The sequence below is a fragment of the Heloderma suspectum genome, chromosome 4, assembly GCF_057233095.1.
Source record: "Heloderma suspectum isolate Gila_16-S chromosome 4, 16-S_ref, whole genome shotgun sequence".
NCBI classification, from domain to species: Eukaryota; Metazoa; Chordata; class Lepidosauria; order Squamata; family Helodermatidae; genus Heloderma; species Heloderma suspectum.
The window spans coordinates 176435601-176454581 of NC_139461.1; the positions used below are offsets into that span (position 1 = coordinate 176435601).

Sequence of the window (18981 nt, forward strand, 5' to 3'; positions counted from 1 at the left end):
AAGTTCTATTTAAATGGCTGTGAAAGCTGTGTAAATATTGGAGAGAGGGACAAGTAATTCTGCAGTACTGTTATAAATCCTGCAGAACGGATGTTGGCAACCAGTGGCCTGCATATGGCCCTCTGCTGCTATCTGTGCAGCCCACAAAGCCCCCTGCCCCCGGCGGAGGCCCCTAGCCCTCTGTTCCTTGCAGCCCAGCTGATCATCATCCATAGCAGCAGAGAAACAGCAATCTTGGTCAGGATTGCAGGGGGGAGGGACAGGGAGGAGGTTAAAGGCTGTCTTCTCTTCCCTAAGTATTACTTTAACTTTGCCCCTGTCCCGTGGTCCTGATCCAGGATTGCTGAGGGATGGGAAGAGGCTTTAACCTCTTCCCCACAGTGATCCTTATCAAGGTCACTATTTCCTTGTTTCTAGTAGCAGCAGTGAAGCAGTGATCTTGTGTACAGGAATTGCTCGGAGGTGGTGAGGTTAAAGCCCCCCAAGAATCCTGATAATTGAATCTTTGTGTTAGTATGTGCCTGTGCCTGTGAATGAGTGTGTGAGTGTATGTGTGTTCCCTTGTCCAACCCATCTTCTCACTACCATCCCTGCCCACTTGTGTGCCCCCCCCAAGGTTTCCACAGGGGAAAATGCACCCCACCCCCAAAAAAAGGTTGTCCACCCCTGCTGTAGTACCTGTGACAGGCCAGATGGTTTCTGTTTTGCATGAGTGAATCCTTATGGCTTTGTATTTGTGACTTCAGGTTTTGAATAGGGAACTTGTTCCCTTGATTCTCTCTTAAATGAACATCGACTGTATGATTGAGCGAACCACCAATCATTCTCCCTTTGCCAGACAAATACATGGTTATGCCAGATTAAAAAGAATGTGTTTTAGTTGAGGCCAACAGGACTTAAAATCAACTAAAATCTAAGGACTCTGACCTAGCTGGGTTGCATAACAGCTGTTGGACTGTTACATGATGTAAATAATTCCCTTGAATAGGGTTTTGTGGAAATTAATACATATATTTAAAGCGGAAAGGTACTCAAATACCATAAAAAGGAGAGCCACACCAATCTGCTTGGATCATTCCACCTTCATTCAATGAGAAATTAATATTTTTAATGGTGTTATAATAACCACCAAGGCCTTCTCCCACTGATTACAGTGGTAAGTTGCAGACATAATGCTTAACCATGCTTAACACTGACCATGGTTTGTTACCTTAATCCTGGATATGACCTAGAACATCCTATGACTCAGTTTCCGAACTAACCTTGCGCCCCAGGAAGTATTCATAGAGAGAAACCAGTGATACCACTACTAGAGAGGGAGGCCAGCTTATTTAACCATGGTTTGCTCAGCACAGATGTAATGTTTAACCATGCTTAACATAAGTCATGGTTTGAAAATCCACTTCAGATCATTCTTTCTTTTTCTTAGCCATGGTTTATCCAATTCTTAACCATCATTTATGTATTGATATAACACTTAACCGTGGTCCCCCCCCCCACACACACACAATCCCAAATGAACCTGCTTGATTATTAAGATTATTTGCCAGTGCCCTTATTTGGATACCTCCTCGGTTTGATGCTACCTGAGTAGTATCTGTGGAAAGAATCTTCTTGGTTGTGGTGGCCCCTCTTTGGAATGCCCTCCCCAGGGAGGCTTCCCAGGTGCCAAATCATATGATTTTGGGGTGCTGGGTGAAGACCTTTTTATTTGTATGGGTTTTATCGTTTTGGTTATGCTATTTCCATGGATTCTTTTTTATTGTTCTTTGATATGTAATTGTTTTAATGTTTTGCTGTTTTCATGCTGTTTAGTAGTTTTATTTCTGTTTTGTATGCTTGTAAATATTTTGTTTTCTTGAACGCAGCACTGGGATTTTTTGAATGGAGAAGAGAATCCTTACATTTCTTTAATAAATAAATAAGCAAGCAAGCGTTGTGTAGAGGGCCATAATCAGGGGTAGTGCTGTGTATACATTCCCATTACATGATTGATAGATTTAGAGTGCAGTCTACTCAGAAGTAAATCCCATTAGAGTTTTGTGGAACTTACTCCCAGGTAAGTATGCTTAGGATTGCAGCCATGGATGCACTTTCTTGTGGAACTAGAATGTGGGTATTTCTGATCAAAGCACTTTGCAACCATCCAAAGAAATCAAGGAAGACATCCATCTATCCTCGTTGCTTTTTGAGACTTGCAGAAATTCCGTAAGTTGTAGTGTGGCCTTGAGAAGCTCTGCATTTACTTCCTGTACCAGGCTGCACAGTAGGACTGTGACATGGCTGCCTCCTGTGTCAGAATATTTTAGATGCCAGTCCAATTGCCCCATGGCTGCCTAGCATCCTGGTCAAGGCTTACGTTGCTTAACCTAGCTTTAAGAATATCATTTCACACTTTTTTCTGCAAGTAATTCTGCTGTCCTTTTGCCTTCTTGAGCAATTTCACAAAAGCTATCAGGCACTAGCTGAGTCTCCAACTCTAGTCTTTATTTTGTTCTTTCCTGTAGAACATGGCCACTACTTTATCTGAAATGAAAGAGAAAGTCAACAAGGCACAATCTGCTCTGCCGCTGTTTACCTGCCTCCACGTTAAGCCCGATGTATCAGAACTGATGTTTGCAGGTAGGTGTTCCCACCTTAATCATTTGAGTCATTTCATGTTAAACTGTGTTATGTTAAGCAGGTGTGTTAATGTTCACACCTGCCTGGAACCAGCTGAATGACCTCTGCTGCAACCATTTTTTGCCTCTGGAAATCTGTTGCACATTTTGGATTAGCTGGACCCATATGAATGGATTAGCTTACACTCATGGGTAGTTTGCCCCCCATTGTGGTGTCTTCTTTTGCCGCAGATGAAGAAATATCAACCATTCAGTTATATGGGGACATCTTCAGATGGGAACTTAACTGGTTCCTCGTCCCTGGTGATACTGTGTCTGGCTTGAAAGCCAGAGTTTATCTCATCATTTATTTATTTTTATTTTTAAAATTTCTTGGCTGCCTTTCAGGGCAAGAAGCCCTCCTAAGGTGGCTCACAGCAACAAAATACATAAAAACAGTTAAAATACTAAAAGCACTAAAAACGTAAGCACAGTAAAATAGCAAATAAAAATGACAATAAAAGCCGACAATAAAACCAGCAACAACAGCAGTCTTATCAAGAGAAGGCCATGGTAAAATAGTATGTTTTAAGGCTTTCTTTAAATCCTGCAATGATGGAGCATGGTGGACCTCTGATGGCAACTTGTTTCAAAGGTGTGGGGCCACTGGAGAGAACACCTTCTCATGTGTGGTCACCCACCTATCTGCTCTCACAGGTGGGCAAATCAGAAGATCCTCTCTCTGATCTTAAAGTGCGGGGTGGGGGGGAGGCTGATATGGGTGAAGGTGGTCCATCAAGTAACTTGTTCCCAAACTGTTTAAGGCTTTTAAGCTCAAAACCAGCATTTTAAATTGAGCTTGGAAACACACTGGTAACCAGTGCAGCTGGTCCAGTATAGGCATTATGTGATCAAATCGCCTCACCCCCACCAATACTCGGGCAGTTGCATTCTGCACCAGCTGAAGCTTCTGAACTGTCTTCAAAGGCAGCCCCATGTACAGCGCATTACAGTAGTCCAGCCTGTACTTGACTAGTATGTGGATAACTGAGGCAAGGTCCATCCTCTCCTGATAAGGCCTCAGCTGGCGTACCAGCCTAAGCTGGTAAAAAGCACTCCTGGACACCACAGCCACCTGAGCTTACCCAGTTAGCTCAGAGTCCAGGAGGACTCTGGCTGTGATCCAGATTGTAGCCTGTTTACTTTCTCGCATAGAACTCAATGGGAGCACTGAGCCAGCCTAAACTGCAAATTCCTGCCCTACATTTCAGTTCTTGGCATGACGTTAGAGTAGGGGTGAGGAACCTCAGGCCAGGGGCCAATCTGGCCCACCAGGAGTCCCAATCTGACCCTCCAGAGCTCCCAAGATGGCCATCCCCCCTTTCCCCAGCCACCCCCCTTGCCCCAACCAGTGATGATTGGTGGTTTCCTGGCTTTTGTGCAGTTTTTCTCCCATTCTAAAGGGTTGAAATGCTTCTTGTAATGCTTAGGTACTGGCAGGAAGAGCTATAAGTTAAAATATGCAGGTATTTTGGCCCCGCCCCTTTTGCCTTTGGCCACTGACTTGTTGTGGCGAAGAGGCTTGCATAACTCAGTGAAGCCATAAGCTATGCCGTGCAGGGCCACCCAAGACAGACAGGTCATGGCGGAGAGTTCTGACAAAATGTGGTCCACTGGAGAAGGAAATGGCAACCCACTCCAGTATTCCTGCCAAGAAAACCCCATGGAACGTATCACAAGGCTAAAAGATATGACGCCAGAAGATGAGCCCCTCAGGTCGGAAGGTGTCCAATATACTACTGGGGAAGAGCAGAGGGTATTTCCAAGTAGCGCCAGAAAGAGTGAAGCGGCTGGGCCAAAGCCAAAAGGACACTCAGCTGTGGATGTGTCTGGTGGTGAAAAGAAAATCCGATGCTGTAAAGAACAATATTGTTTAGGAACCTGGAATGTCAGATCAATGAATCAAGGTAAGCTGGAGGTGGTCAAACATGAGATGGCAAGACTGAACATCAACATCTTGGGAATCAGTGAACTAAAATGGACAAGCATGGGCAAATTTAATTCAGGTGACCATTATATCTACTCCTGTGGGCAAGAATCCCTTAGAAGAAATGGAGTAGCACTCATAGTCAACAAAAGGGTGGGAAAAGCAGTACGGCGGTACAATCTCAAAAACAATAGAATGATCTCAGTATGAATCCAAGGCAAACCATTCAACAACACAGTAATTCAAGTCTCTGCCCCAACCACTGAGGCCGAAGAAGCTGAGGTTGATCGGTTCTATGAAGACCTACAACACCTTCTAGAATTAACAGCAAAAAAGATGTCCTTTTCATCATAGGGGATTGGAATGCTAAAGTAGGAAGTCAAGAAATCACAGGGATAACAGGCAAGCACGGCCTTGGTGTACAAAATGAAGCAGGACGAAGGCTAATAGAGTTTTGCCAAGAGAACACGCTGATCATAGCAAACACTCTTTTCCAATAGAGGAATAGATTTAAGGGATTAGACCTGATAGACAAGAGTGCCTGAGGAACTATGGATGGAGGTCCGTAACATTGTTCAGGAGGCAGCAATGAAATCCGTCCCAAAGAAAAAGAAATGCAAGAAAGCAAAGTGGCTGTCTGATGAGGCTTTACAAGTCGCTGACGAAAGAAGGGAAGTGAAAAGCAAGGGAGAAAGGGGAAGATGTATCCAGCTGAATGTAGAGTTCCAGAGAATAGCAAGGAGAGACAAGAAGGCCTTCTTAAATGAACAATGCAAAGAAATCGAAGAAACAATAGAATGGGAAAGACTAGAGATCTCTTCAAGAAAATCAGAGATTTCAAGGGAACATTTTGTGCAAAGACGGGCATGAGAAAGGACAAAGAAGGCAGGGACCTAACAGAAGCAGATGAGATTAAGAAGAGGTGGCAAGAATACACAGAAGAACTATGCAGGAAAGATCTTAATGTCCCTGATGGCCATGATAGTGCGGTCACGGAACTGGAGTCGGACATCCTAGAGAGTGACATCAAGTGGGCCTTAGGAAACATTACTAACAACAAAGCTAGCGGAGATGACAGTATTCCAGCTGAGCTATTTAAGATCCTAAAAGATGATGCTGTTAAAGTGCTGCACTCAATATGCCAACAAATTTGGAACACTCATCAGTGGCCACAAGACTGGAAAAGGTCAATTTACATTCCAATTCCAAAGAAGGGCAATGCCAAAGAGTGTTCAAACTATCGTACAATTGCGCTCATTTCACATGCCAGCAAGGTTATGCTCAAAATCCTACAACCTCGGCTTCAGCAGTATGTGAACCAAGAACTACGGGAAGTACAAGCTGGGTTTCGAAGAGGCAAAGGAACTAGAGATCAAATCGCCAACATTCGCTGGATCATGGAGAAAGCAAGAGAATTCCAGAAAAAGTCTATTTCTGCTTCATTGACTACGCTAAAGTGTAGATTGTGTGGATCACAACAAACTCTGGCAAATTCTTAAAGAGATGGGAGTACCAGACCACCTTACCTGTCTCCTGAGAAACCTGTACGAGGGTCAAGAAGCAACAGTAAGAACCAGACATGGAACAACCGATTGGTTCAAAATTGAGAAAGGAGTACGACAAGGCTGCATATTGTCACCCTGCTTATTTAACTTATATGCAGAGTACATCATGAGAAACGCCGGGTTGGATGAATCACAGGTTGGAATTAAGATTGCCGGGGGAATTATCAACAACCTCAGATATGCAGACAATACCACCCTAATGGCAGAAAGTGAAGAGGATCTCAAGAGCCTCTTGTTGTGGGTGAAAGTGGACAGTGCAAAAGCATCTGGCCCCATCACTTCCTGGCATATAGAAGGGGAAGAAATGGAAACAGTGACAGATTTTACTTCCTTGGGCTCCAAGATCACTGCAGACGGTGACTGTAGCCATGAAATTAAAAGACGCTTGCTCCTTGGGAGGAAAGCCATGGCAAACCTAGACAGCATAGTAAGAAGCAGAGACATCACCTTGCTGACAAAGGTCCGTCTAATCAAAGCTATGGTTTTCCCAGTAGTAACGTATGGCTGTGAGAGCTGGACTGTAAGGAAGGCTGAGCGCTGCAGAATTGATGCTTTCGAACTGTGGTGCTGGAGAAGACTCTTACGAGTCCCCTGGACTGCAAGGAGGTCAAATCAGTCCATCCTAAAGGAAATCAACCCTGAGTGCTCATTGGAAGGACAGACACTGAAGCTGAAGCTCAAATATTTTGGCCACCTTATGTGAAGAGAAAACTCCCTGGAAAAGACCCTGATGCTGGTTAAGATTGAAGGCAAAAGGAGAAGGGGACGGCAGAGGATGAGATGGCTAGATAGCATCACCGATGCAATGAATATGAACTTGAGCACACTCCAAGAGAGAGCGGAGGACAGGAAGGCCTGGCATGCTATTGTCCATGGGGTCACGAAGAGCCAGACACAACTTAACGACTGAACAACAACCACTGGAATGTAGCCCCTGAGAGCGTCTCTGAAATGGAATTCGGCCCCCGGTCTGAAATAGGTTCAATATCCCTGTGTCCGAGTGTGATGGAATCCTGACTCTTTTGTTATTACTGTGCAACACTGCATTCCAAATTTGTGTTTCTCGCTGTTCCATCTTTTTAGCTTCTTTGGATTATTCCCTTCAGATCTGATCATTGTAGAGATAATTGTGTATCTGGATATTTGCCGTTTCAACTAGTACTACATTTAATTCATTTCAGCTCTGTCACCTTGATGAGTTCTTTCTACATGTCCCATTTGCAACATCTCTGTCACAGTTAGACTAAACAGTATGTCTTGATGAGAAACAACTAATTCTTTTGTGGTGTGATCTGTAGATTTTTAAAGTAAATCTGGGTGTGTTCCTTCCTGTTGGTATCATCATTAAGTTCAAATAACATTCATTTGAAAATCAGTGGTGCAAGATTTCAACCAGCTGCTAATAGTTTTCCCATTTGAGCCTCTTTGAGATCATATTACCCACAGTATTTTTATTCCAAGTGGGTGTTGATCACGAATTATTGACTAGAGCAAAACAAACTTGACTAGGGCACCTGCTGCAGCAATGGGATGCGGGAGAGAAAGCTTTGTTTAGACTTGTCCTTAGGTAGTTTAACTAGAATTCATGTTGCCATTTCTCACTGTTAGTTGTAAATATCTTTTTCTTCATCTCACTCTGTGCTTAGGCAATACATTGTTTGCAGGAGGTCATACCATAATAGTGCGGTAAACTCCTGGAAGTGTGCAAAAAAGATGAAAGCGGAGATGCAAGAGGGTGGGGATAGACTGAGAAAGTAGCAATATTGGCTTGCCTATTATTATTATTCATAATATATTATGATTATTATAATATACTATAATATATCATAATATAATATATCAGCTGGGCAACCTACAGGCCACATGTGGCCCTTGGCCACTTTTCATGTGGCCTGGGGAGCCCCACCCTGCTTTTCTCCGTAACCTTTGTGTTTGTGGGGGTGCAGGGTGTGTGTTTGCCTTCATGCATATGTGTATGGCCCCTGACCCACCACCAATCACTTCATGCAGCCCTTGGAGGCTGAAAGTTTACCCACCCCTGTTTTAAAGCATTTATATCCCACTTTTCATCCAGAAGGGCTCCCAGATCAATAAAATAAAGACAGCTCCTGCCCTCAGGCTTACAGTCTGAAAAGGCACAACAGAAAAAAGACTGTGAGTAAAAAGAAAAACAAGAACACACAGATACCAATTAATAGGGCCTGTTCAGATGCACACAGCGAGAGGGTGGTTAGGGTAACTGGGGAACTTGGGGTGGTGGTAGTGAAACCACAATGTGCGGGCCCGCCAGATGATTGTAGAACCATGTGGTGCCAAGTGGTTCCACTAATCATCTCCCCTCTGTAGTTACCTGGCGAGCTTCCCGGCATGGTTAGCGCGCATCCCATTGCCCTCCATGGTGCGAACAGATTCCCGCATGACCATAGAGAGAGTCCGCAGCAGCTAGAGTATCGCTAGCAGTGGTGGACGTTCTAGCTGGTGGACTCTATGGTCATGGCCTGGAAGACCTCTGGAACCTGTTTTAGCCACTGGGAAGCCTGCCAGACAACACAGTAAACCACCCTGGGGACCCTTAACCCTGTTGCAGGGGGGTGGCTAGCCAGGGTGGCTTACTAACCACAGGGAATGTAGTTTTCTCCCCCAACAGTACATGCTAAACCACCATGGTTAGCGCAAATTCCCTAACCATCATGGCTTAGCAGGATGTCTGAACAGGCCCATAATGTTATACAGGTCTTATCACAACCGGCTGGAATGAAAACAGTTGAAAGACAGGAGGAACTAAAAATGGCTGGTCTCTCAGCAGAGCCAGTGGAGTGGCCCTGCTTCCTACCTACCTCTCCCTCTGCTGCAGACTGCTGCTGGATGACAGCTGATGGTGGCCCAGCTTTCCTTATCTGCCCCTGCTGCGGCCTATTGCAAGCAAGAACTTGTCTGAAAGTATATGAGAGTGGTAAGGAGGGAGCAAAGGAGAGTTAGCTGTGCAGCATTTGTGTCAGGGTGGACACTGAGCCCATAGAACCTCAGAGCAGTTCTGATTTTGAGGAGGAAGAGCCGTCCATGGGAGAGGAGCGCGCTCATCCCTCCCAGGCCCTGCAGCTGGCAGAGATTCCTCCTGCCGGCATTCCTGAGATAGATAGCAGTCCTGGGAGCGAAAGAGCGCGGGAGGAAGTCTGGCTGGATGCTTGACGCAGATGCAGAGAGCGACGAGCTATGGAGGGCGCGGAAAGGAGGCGTAGTGCCCGTTCGGCGCGCAAGCAATGGTCGTGTCCAGAAGACCCAAGGGAAAAGGGGAGGGACTCTCCCTAGCCCATAAGTTCAGGGTCTGCAAGTGATTCTCGTTCAGACGGGGACCAATTGTTTCCAACCCGGGGCATAGATTACTCTGCTGTTCATAGCTTAGTCGCTGGTGATAGAGTTATTAAGTTGTAAAAGGAATAAAACCTTGAAAAGAATCCTTTGTCTGTGTCTGGAGTTGGCTACTGGAGTAGACTGAAAGAGGCCGGCTAGGGCCTCCTGACAATTTGCTCTGTGCGTGCATATTGCTTAACCATAGTTCATTTTCCTTAACGACTTAAACATTATATCTGCATACTTAACATCATATTATACCTGTCCTGAAAGACGTGCACTGGTTGACAGTTGCTTTCAGGGGCACAATTCAAGGTACTGGTTTTAACCTTCAAAGCCCTAAACGGCTATCTAAGAGACTGCCTGCCTTGCTATGAACCTGTCTGAGTATTAACATCTACAGGAGAGGATCTTTTGAGGGCTCCATTCCCTGCAAAGGCTTTAGAAAGGGTGTAATGACTCATCTGTTCACTTTCAAAATGTGTAGTTTCACTGTTTTAGGGTGCAATCCTCTGCATGTTCAGACGGAAAAAAAGACGTACAACTCCCCGCATTCAGCCAGGCTGGCTGGGGAATGCAGGGAGTTGTAGGACTTTTTTCTGTCTAAACATGCATAGGATTGCACCCTTAATGTTCTTGCTGTTTTAATGCTCTTGTTTTTATTGTTTTAAGTTTTTGATTTAAACTGTTGTACACTGCCTTGATGGTTTTTTGCAGATAAGGCGGTATATAAATGTTAATATTAATAATAGTAATAATAATACCTATTAACCATGGCTAAGAATTGTCTGCAAACTAGGTTGTGAAACAGTGCTTGATTGGCAAACCTTTTTTTTTCTGCATTAACCACTTCTGTTCTGAGCAACCCCTTGATTAAGGCAGTTTCCCCACATCTCCAGTTTTCTTGGTTGTACAATGACAAGCTAGTCTTGCTTGTATACATGCCCTCTGGGATAGGGCTTAAAGTATATTTTTCACTGTATGTTTGGGATCCTACCCATGCTTAAAGCTGAAAGCATTGGCTAATGCTAATCATGGTTAGGCATTACATCTGCATGGAAGGTCTGCAATGGAATGTGAAGTTATTCACACGTGAAAGGAAAATTCATATATTCCAGCCTCCTTGGTTTCATATTTCAGTTCCAGCAGTGGTTGTTAGTATGAGATGCTTACGCTGGCAATAATTGTGATCAGAAAATGAATTATCTTGTATAATTACTTTTATTTTTTAATAATATTTTTGTTAATAAAGGTTCTATAATATAATGAAAATATAATGGGAACGCATGGTGACAGGGAAACCATCAACCTATACATTTGAATGGAAAGTATAGGATCTATATTTTCTGTTCACATTTATGATTTGATGGTTTCCCTGTCACCAGGTATTCTCATAATGAGCCTCACCAGTCAAGGAGGAAAAAACCCTGTTTGAGCCTCCCTACATATACCCTGGACAAATTAGTCAGATGATATAATAGTGCTGAGTTTGGGAACTAGCTTATGGGCTTCTAGCTCGTAGCTTATGGGCTCCTCTGTGGGAACAAAAATAGGGTGCAACTCATTGCTTGCGAGTCCTCCCAGTGAACATAAGCAGGGTGCATAGAGTTGCCAGTGTTATGCACATAGAGTTATGCACACAGTGTTATGCACTGTGCCTCTTGTGGTTGGTCGTGCCTACTGGCTTTACACTTTGAAATCCAGGGTTTGTAGTCGTAGCAACTTGCATACATAAACACTACATTTTCTACATTGCAACCTGCTCTCCAATATATTTCTTTCCCAAGGCTACAGCTGACACAAGCCTCTTTAAGTATTATAGCCCCACATGAAGAATGCCTAAGGAATGCTCCAGCTATCTCAACACAGAAGTCAAATGCTTTCCATGCACATAGGCCCAGTATTTATTTTTCATGTATTTAAAACATTTCGTGGCTGTTCTTCAGAGCAGAAGCTCTCCCAAGGCGGCTTATAGCATTGAAATACATAAAAACAGTTAAAATATTAAAAATGATAAAAACATACAAACAAAACAACACAATAAAAGCCAACAATAAAACCAGCAGCAACAATGGCAGTAACAGCAACAATAGCAGTCATGTCAAGAGAAGGCCACCGTAAAGTAATAAGTTTTCAAGGCCTTCTTAAAAGCCTGCAGTGATGGAGCATGGCAGGCCTCCAATGGCAACTTGTTCCTAACATGTGGGGCCACTGGAAGTCTCCACACAAGCAAAGTGAATGCTTCTGTGGTCTTCTCAGTGGTCTCCATGTGGCATAGTAGTATTTCAATTTTCAGAGGAGTAGCCATGTTAGCCTCTTGCAGCAAAATCAACTATGTGTCTTCTGGCACCAAGTTTATTGTAGTGTGAGCTCTCATGAACTAGAGCCCACTTCATCAGATGCATGAATGCTCAGTTAGAATATTCAGTATTTCAGTCTTCCAGGATGCTCTTGTTAACCTAAAAGTCACCAGTATTGTTACCCATCTCCTAAAACCTTCACAGGGAGTCTCCAGTGTGAATTTTTTTGAACTAGAATGTTACCAAATTCTCCTCATTTAGAACTGATTTGGAGCCAAGAAAGCTGATGTCAGACTGACACTGCAATTCTGTACATATCTACACAGATGTAAGTCCCATTAGTTCAATGGAGCTTACTTCTAGGGAAGTGAATATAAGTTGTTGTTGTTGTTCAGTCATTCAGTCGTGTCCGACTCTTCGTGACCCCATGGACCAGAGCACGCCAGGCCTTCCTGTCCTGCGCTGTCTCGGTGGCACAAGACTTTTTGTACAATTGGCCCTCAGAGGCAAAGAATATTGTTGCGGGCAACAGAACATTGGCCATAAAATTGTTGTGTTCAGACATAACATATTTAATGGGAGAACTGCAATCATGTGAATCTGATTAACAGCCTGACTCAAGAAAACATTTAGTTTCTTTTTTTTGTTGGATTTTCTTTGTTTAAGATGTGTATGTTCAGTCTTTTTTTTAAATTATAATGATTGCCATGCAGCTATACTTCTGAACTTGGTTTTTCTATATTACAGGAAGATCCAAGTCATCTGTGAATGTTTCCACGTAATGGACACACATAATATCCATCACAGGGATAGCAGTCATGAACAGAGGATCCCCCGAAGCTCTAAAGAGTTCTGTTGTACCACTGACATGCTCTGCTTACACATGCACACAGACAGCATAAGTGATCACTGTGGGAAATGGAAGATCTGTGCCAATGCCCATCCGTCCCTCCCACTTGCTCAGTGCAAGTTACCCATGCTCGAAGCATGAGTGACTTGCATCAAGGTGAGAGGGAGAGGTGGATGTGACCCTGGTGCTGCGTGTATGCTCACACGTGTATGCGTTTGGCTAGGGCAAAATCAGGGCTATGAGCCTTTGGGAATCCTCTGCTCACAGGTGCTGTGTCTGTGGAGGACTAAATCATACCGCACGGGCAGTATCCTACACTGCTGCTCCACTTATGCAATTGACAATGGCAGGTTTTCCATGGAAACGTGTAGTGCCAGCTATTGGCATAGTGCTAGAAGTCATTTACAGTAGCGCTATGTCAATTGCATAAGTGGAGCAGCAGCATTGGATACTGTCGATTGTTTTTTGCTCCGTGCTAACCAATGTGTGTGTTTGCACATAACACTAAGCCATGGTTTATATTAATCATGTTTTTTTGCTTTAGCCATCAATTGTTTTGCAACCAAGCAAACGAACTGTGGGTAGTTTTCTCCTATTTCTGGAGTGTTTCTCTCCTCCCCATTTTGCCAGCCTTCAGAGCAGTTTTGTTTTCAGGCTGCTCTTGCTGAGCACCTCTGTTTCAGGGCAGATAACAGTGCAAACAAGCCAGGGATAAGCCATGGTTTGGGGTTCAGACTTGAGAAGACAAGGTTTAAACAAGCCAGACTACCTGGTTCACACGTAATGAAAACCTAGGGATGTCAGAGAATTCCACCACAGATCTCAGTGAAGCCGAATGCCAGTGCATTCGGCCCCCTGAAATCTGTGGCAGGACGAAGCCCCCCACCCCGCAAATGGCATGCGAAACGGAGCACTTACCTGGTGCCGTTCGCGCTGCTTTGCGAATGGTGGCCACGTCTGCGGCCACCATTCGCTTCCCCATTTAGGCCGTGATAGGCTACATAAATACTTACGTAGCCTATCACAGCTAATGCAGGGATGCCATTTGCGTCCTTGCGGAGGCCGTGATAGGCTACGTAAGTATTTACGTAGTCTATCATGGCAAAAAAAAGGGAATGCAAATGGCGGCTGCCGTAGCCGCTGCCATTTGCGTTCCTGTTTTTTTTGCCATGATAGGCTACGTAAATATTTACGTAGCCTATCACGGCAAAAATACAGGGGCGCAAATGGTGTAGCGGCTGCCATTTTTGCCCCTGTCTTTCACTGTGATAGACTACATAAATATTTACGTAGCCTATCATGGCCAAAAACATGAACGCAAAGGTGGCCGCCGTAGCCACCACCATTTGCGTCCGCAGGCTCCAGATGCCTGAGAATGCACCCAGCCAGCAGCTCCGTGGAGTTGCTGCGGAGCGGAGCCGGCCGAATTAGGATTTTGGGGGAGGTGCAGAGTGCCTCTGCCCCACAGCAAATCACCCCTACGAAAAGGTAAGTGACTTTTGTACATCCCTATGAAAACCCAGAGTATGGGTTGTTTAATTATGGGTTGCTGTTATGTGTGAATGCTGTACTATGGTTCAACTATGGGTTGTTAACTATGAGCAACCCAGAGTTCACAAACCAACAGCAAACCATAGTTTCTCCTCCTGGATTGTTTGTGGTTAGCAACCCATAGTTAAACCATAGTGCAGGGTTCGCACATAATGACAACCCATGATTAAGCAATGCATGATTCAAGGGCAACCCATACTCTGGGTTGTTGTCATGTATGAACCAGGCCTATGAGTGAACTAGGCCAATGTCTGTGCTAACCAATATTCTGTGCTAACCAATGCATAATGTCTCTGCTAATCAGTGTTTATTATTGTTTACAGATTGGGTGGAATTCAGTCCCTATGAAATTGGGATGGCTAAATATGGGACGTTCATGACTCCCAATTTGTTTGGCAGCAAATTTTTTATGGGAACAGTAGTGAAAAAGTATAAAGAGAACCCCTTGCATTTCTTAATGGGTAAGTATTTGATTGCATAATGCCAGAAAGTGAATAGTGCCCAATCATGCAGCGTGGTATATTCCCCCCTTTGTTTTAGGTGGTGGTGTTTTTTTGGAAATAATAGGGCAAAATGATACGTAATCTGTAGAAAAGATAATCTAATATTTATAATAATTAGCACCTACTATTTATCTAACATGCTTCCTTAGTGTTCAAAGCCCTTTACATATGTTAGCTCAATAATTCCCAAAACAAATCAAATCCTGTCAGGTAGGCCAGTGTTATCACCAGATAGTGGAAAGGGAGCAGTTAAGGTTTAAGAAGCTGGCTTGCCAGTGGCCACATAGTTAAGATTTCAAGTCTGGATGTTCCTGTAATTTTTTAATAGAATGCCAGAACGATGGCCAAAAGTAATTATTTATGTTACTTCTGGAAATGTTTTGTATGGACAGAAGAATGCTTTCGACCACTTGGTTGATAAAAAGTGGTATGTTCTGTGGGTTGCAGTACACAACTCAATGATGATGACTAGCACCAAGTGTGAGTTGCCTTTGACTCCCCAAGTCCAGTGGATGACACCTGGCATTACAGCTGGGTCAACAAGTTTCTATCCAGTGTAAAGCTTGAACTCTGGTTCTTCAGGCATGCAATCAGCTGCCTCACACTCATGACCTCTCATTCATCTGACTCCCAAGATATGCTGCAGTGCAATATTAGATGCTTTTAAATTAAGAAAAAGTGCTATTCATCATAAAAATATAAACATTAAATAATATTTCAATGTTTTCAGGTGTCTGGGGAAGTGCATTTGCGATATTATTCAACAGAGTCCTTGGAGTTTCCAATTCTCAGAATAAAGGCCCCACAATGGAAGAAGAACTAGGTACTATAATAAAACATAAATACAGTAGCCTGCGTGAATTGCTGCTAAAACTTGGGAAGCCATCATATTTGGTTGTCATTTGAGGTCTCTATTTGTGGGATAAGTGTGAATGATTTTTTTTTTTATGTGCACCTGGTTGTCATCTTGATTCCCACATGTTTTTGCTGTTCAAGATGTGGTGAGGCCTGTTAGCTTTGTTTGCTTTAAAAGGGAATTAGACAAATTCACGGAGACCAGTCTATCAGTGGCTACTAGTCATGATACTTACAGGCAACCTCCATGTTCAGAGGCAGTATGCTGGGGCCTATCCTGCTCGTGGGCTTCCCTGAGACACCTGGTTGGCCGCAGTGGGAAACAGGATGCTGGACTGATGGACCTCTGGTCTGATCCACCAGGGTTTCTTCTTTAGTTCATTTATTCCCCTTGGAGTCAATACATTTCATACTGCTTATTCCTGTCCTGATTTGGGGTCAGAGAATGCTTTTGGTTCCATCTTCAAATATGATCAATGTTTGATTATAATAAATATAATGCACTGTGATAATATTATACATATTTATTTATTTAAAACATTTATACGTCACCTTTCAGCTCGCACAAATGGAGCCACCAAGGCAGTTTGCAACAATTTAAGCCAGCCTTCCTGCCCTCTAGAAATGTTGGACTGCGACTCCCATAATTCTCTGCAACTCTCATCATTCCTAGCCAGCATGGCCAATGGTTGGGTTGGCTGGGCATGCTGGCAGTTGCAGTCCACACAGCTGGAGGGTGGCAGGTGGAAGAAGGCTAATTTAGGGTGCCATCTAATTGTGTTGATCGTAAGCCTCCAAACTCAGAGGCATACAGTCATCCTGTGCAGAGCAGGAAGAGCAGCGGAGGTGATCTTTGCCTCCCTGTCCTTCCTCCCTGTATTTTGTGCTAGATGGGCTTTTTTGACCGTCTAGCTGGGGCATTTTGGAGGGGGAGAGGAGGAGGCTGGGGAGGCCTCAGGATAGTTTGTATCCTGGCCTCTCCAGTCTCCCTGCTCCCCACCCACCAAAACACCTCCTTCTCCCCTGCTCCAAGGTCAAGTTCCCGACCTTGGAGAGCAGCCAGCAGAGCTCTGACCCCCTGGGAGTGGGAAGGGGGTCAGAGCTCTGATTCCTCCCCCCCCCCCAGAACAGCACAGTCTCTGACCTCAGAGCTGAGAATCCAAAGTATCCTGTGACCCCTCAGACGCTGTCTACCAGCCACAGGATTGCTCCCTGAAGCGTTTACAACTAAGGGCGCAATCCTACGGAGAACTACCTCTGAACTTGGAGGCTGACCACTATACAATGCAGGGTGGCCAGAGCAAGTCGGCGATCCTGCCTCTGTGCTCCAGCCTCCCTGCATTTTTGGCTAGACAGGCAATTTCGTCTGTAGCCAGGGAGCTTCCAGGAATGGGAGGGAAGGAGGCCACACGGCAGATAGGGAGCTGCATAACGCAGCTTCTGCTGTCTCCTCCCTGCCCCTGGGACTGCCCCCTTTTCCCTGTCTCCGCACTCTGTTTCTGATGCAGAGGCATAGCCGGCATGGAGAGAACTGTGCCAGCTATGAGGGGGCAAGGGAGGGGGCAGAAAGCACAGTTTCTGGGCTTTGAGGTCGGAGCCCTCATTCTGACCTTGGAGCCCAGAAACCGAAAAATCCTATGTCCCCCAGACTCTGTCTAGGGCACATAGGATTGCTCCCTAAAACAAGTCAAGATAAAATACCTAAACATCAGTCAACGTGAGGCAAGATTAAAATGTGCTATAGGCTTGGTGGGATAGAAATGTATTGGGTCTCTGCCTAAAAGACAGCAAAGAAGAATGAAAAAATGTGACCACATCAAACATGTCAGGTGAGCTTCCAGGGGTGGGGGGGAGTTGCATTCCACAACTGGACCACCACCACTGAAAAGGCTCTTTCTCTAATAGCCACCTCACCTCATTTGGCAGGGGTGTATTTTGTACAGCAGGCAGGGGGGAACTTGCAACCCAAGTCGATTGTGGCCCAGGGGCCTTCCCCAGCCAGCCTGTGGCGAACTCTCCTCAGTCCCACTTCCCTGGGCATCAATAAGGCTTTGAGAAAGTCTTCCAGTAGTGCATTTTACAATCCTAGTTCCACAGGGCACATTTATTTACTTACTTACTTACAACATTTATATACCGCTCTACATCAGAAGATTTCGGAACAGTGAACAACATGATAAAAGAATAAAACAACAGGTTAAAAAAGTTAAAACATTTTTTTTAAAAAACAAGATGAACCCCAACAAGTGGAATTTAACAAACCACAGCTGGTCGTGCAAGGAAGGCCTCTTGAAATAACAACGTCTTCAGAAGGTGCCGGAAGGAGCACAGTGTTGGCGCCTGCCTGACCTTTAAAGGCAGGGAATTCCAAAGGAAGGGGGGCACCACACTGAAGGCTCTTTTCCTGGTGGACTCCAACCAGGCCATGGGTCCATGTGGAACCACCAGGAACATGCCTTCTGATGACCTCAGTGATTGGGCAGGTTGGTAAGGAAGGAGGTGCTCTCTCAGGTATCCTGGTCCCAAGTTGTTTTGGGCTTTGTACACTAGTATGAATACCATAAACCTGGCCTGGTAGTGAACAGGCATCCAGTGCAGTTCCCTCAGCAAAGGAGTTATACGCTGAAAAGGGGCAGCTCCCGACAACAGCTGAGCTGCTGCATTCTGCACTAGCTCCAGCTTCTGGATCAGCCTTAAGGGCAGCCCCACATGGAGCGCATTGCAGTAATCCAGTCTTGAGGTTACTAATGCGGGTACCACTCAGGTCAAGCTATCTCTGTCCAGGAGAGGCCGTGGCTGGTGACCCAGCTGAAGCTGGTAAAAGGCACTCTGAGCTGCTTGGGCCTCCAGTGACAATGATGGATCTAGGAGTACTTAGACCTGATCTTTCAGAGGGAGTGCAACCCCATCCAGAACAGGCAATGAGCCTATCTCCCGGACCCAGGAACCACTCACCCACAGGGCTTCTGTCTTGCCAGGATTCAGCTTCAGTTTATTGGCCCTCATCCAGCCCACTACTGAGTCTAGGCATTGATTCAGGACTTGCACAGCCTCTTCTGATTCAGATGTCACAAGGAGATGCGTGTCATCAGCATACTGATGGCATTTAGCTCCAAATCCCCTAATGACCTCTCCCAGAGGCTTCATATAGATGTTAAACAACATTGGGGACAAGACCCTGTGGCACCCCATAGCTCAGTTGCCAAGGGGCTGAGGAACAGTCACCCAATGTTACTCTCTGAAATCGGCCCCGTAGGTAGGACCAGAACCACTGTAGCACAGTGCCTCCAATACCCATCCCACGGAGTCGATCCAGGAAGATACCATGGTCAATAGTATCAAAAGCCGATGAGAGATCGAACAGAATTAACAGGGTTGCACTCCCCCTGTCCCTCTCTCGATAAAGGTCATCCATCAGG

At 45.0% G+C, this 18981-nt stretch overlaps 1 protein-coding gene across 2 annotated transcripts in view; it reads left to right on the top strand.

The window, feature by feature from the left end:
• Positions 1 to 18981, top strand: part of PLA2G4A (phospholipase A2 group IVA) — a 143996-nt gene that overhangs the window by 90648 nt on the left and 34367 nt on the right. For both annotated transcript variants that reach the window (XM_084851403.1, XM_084851404.1), the window contains 3 exons: positions 2508 to 2622; positions 14528 to 14665; positions 15438 to 15530. In XM_084851403.1, coding sequence (XP_084707529.1) covers positions 2508 to 2622; positions 14528 to 14665; positions 15438 to 15530 — 346 coding nt within the window. The remainder of the gene's footprint in view (positions 1 to 2507; positions 2623 to 14527; positions 14666 to 15437; positions 15531 to 18981) is intronic.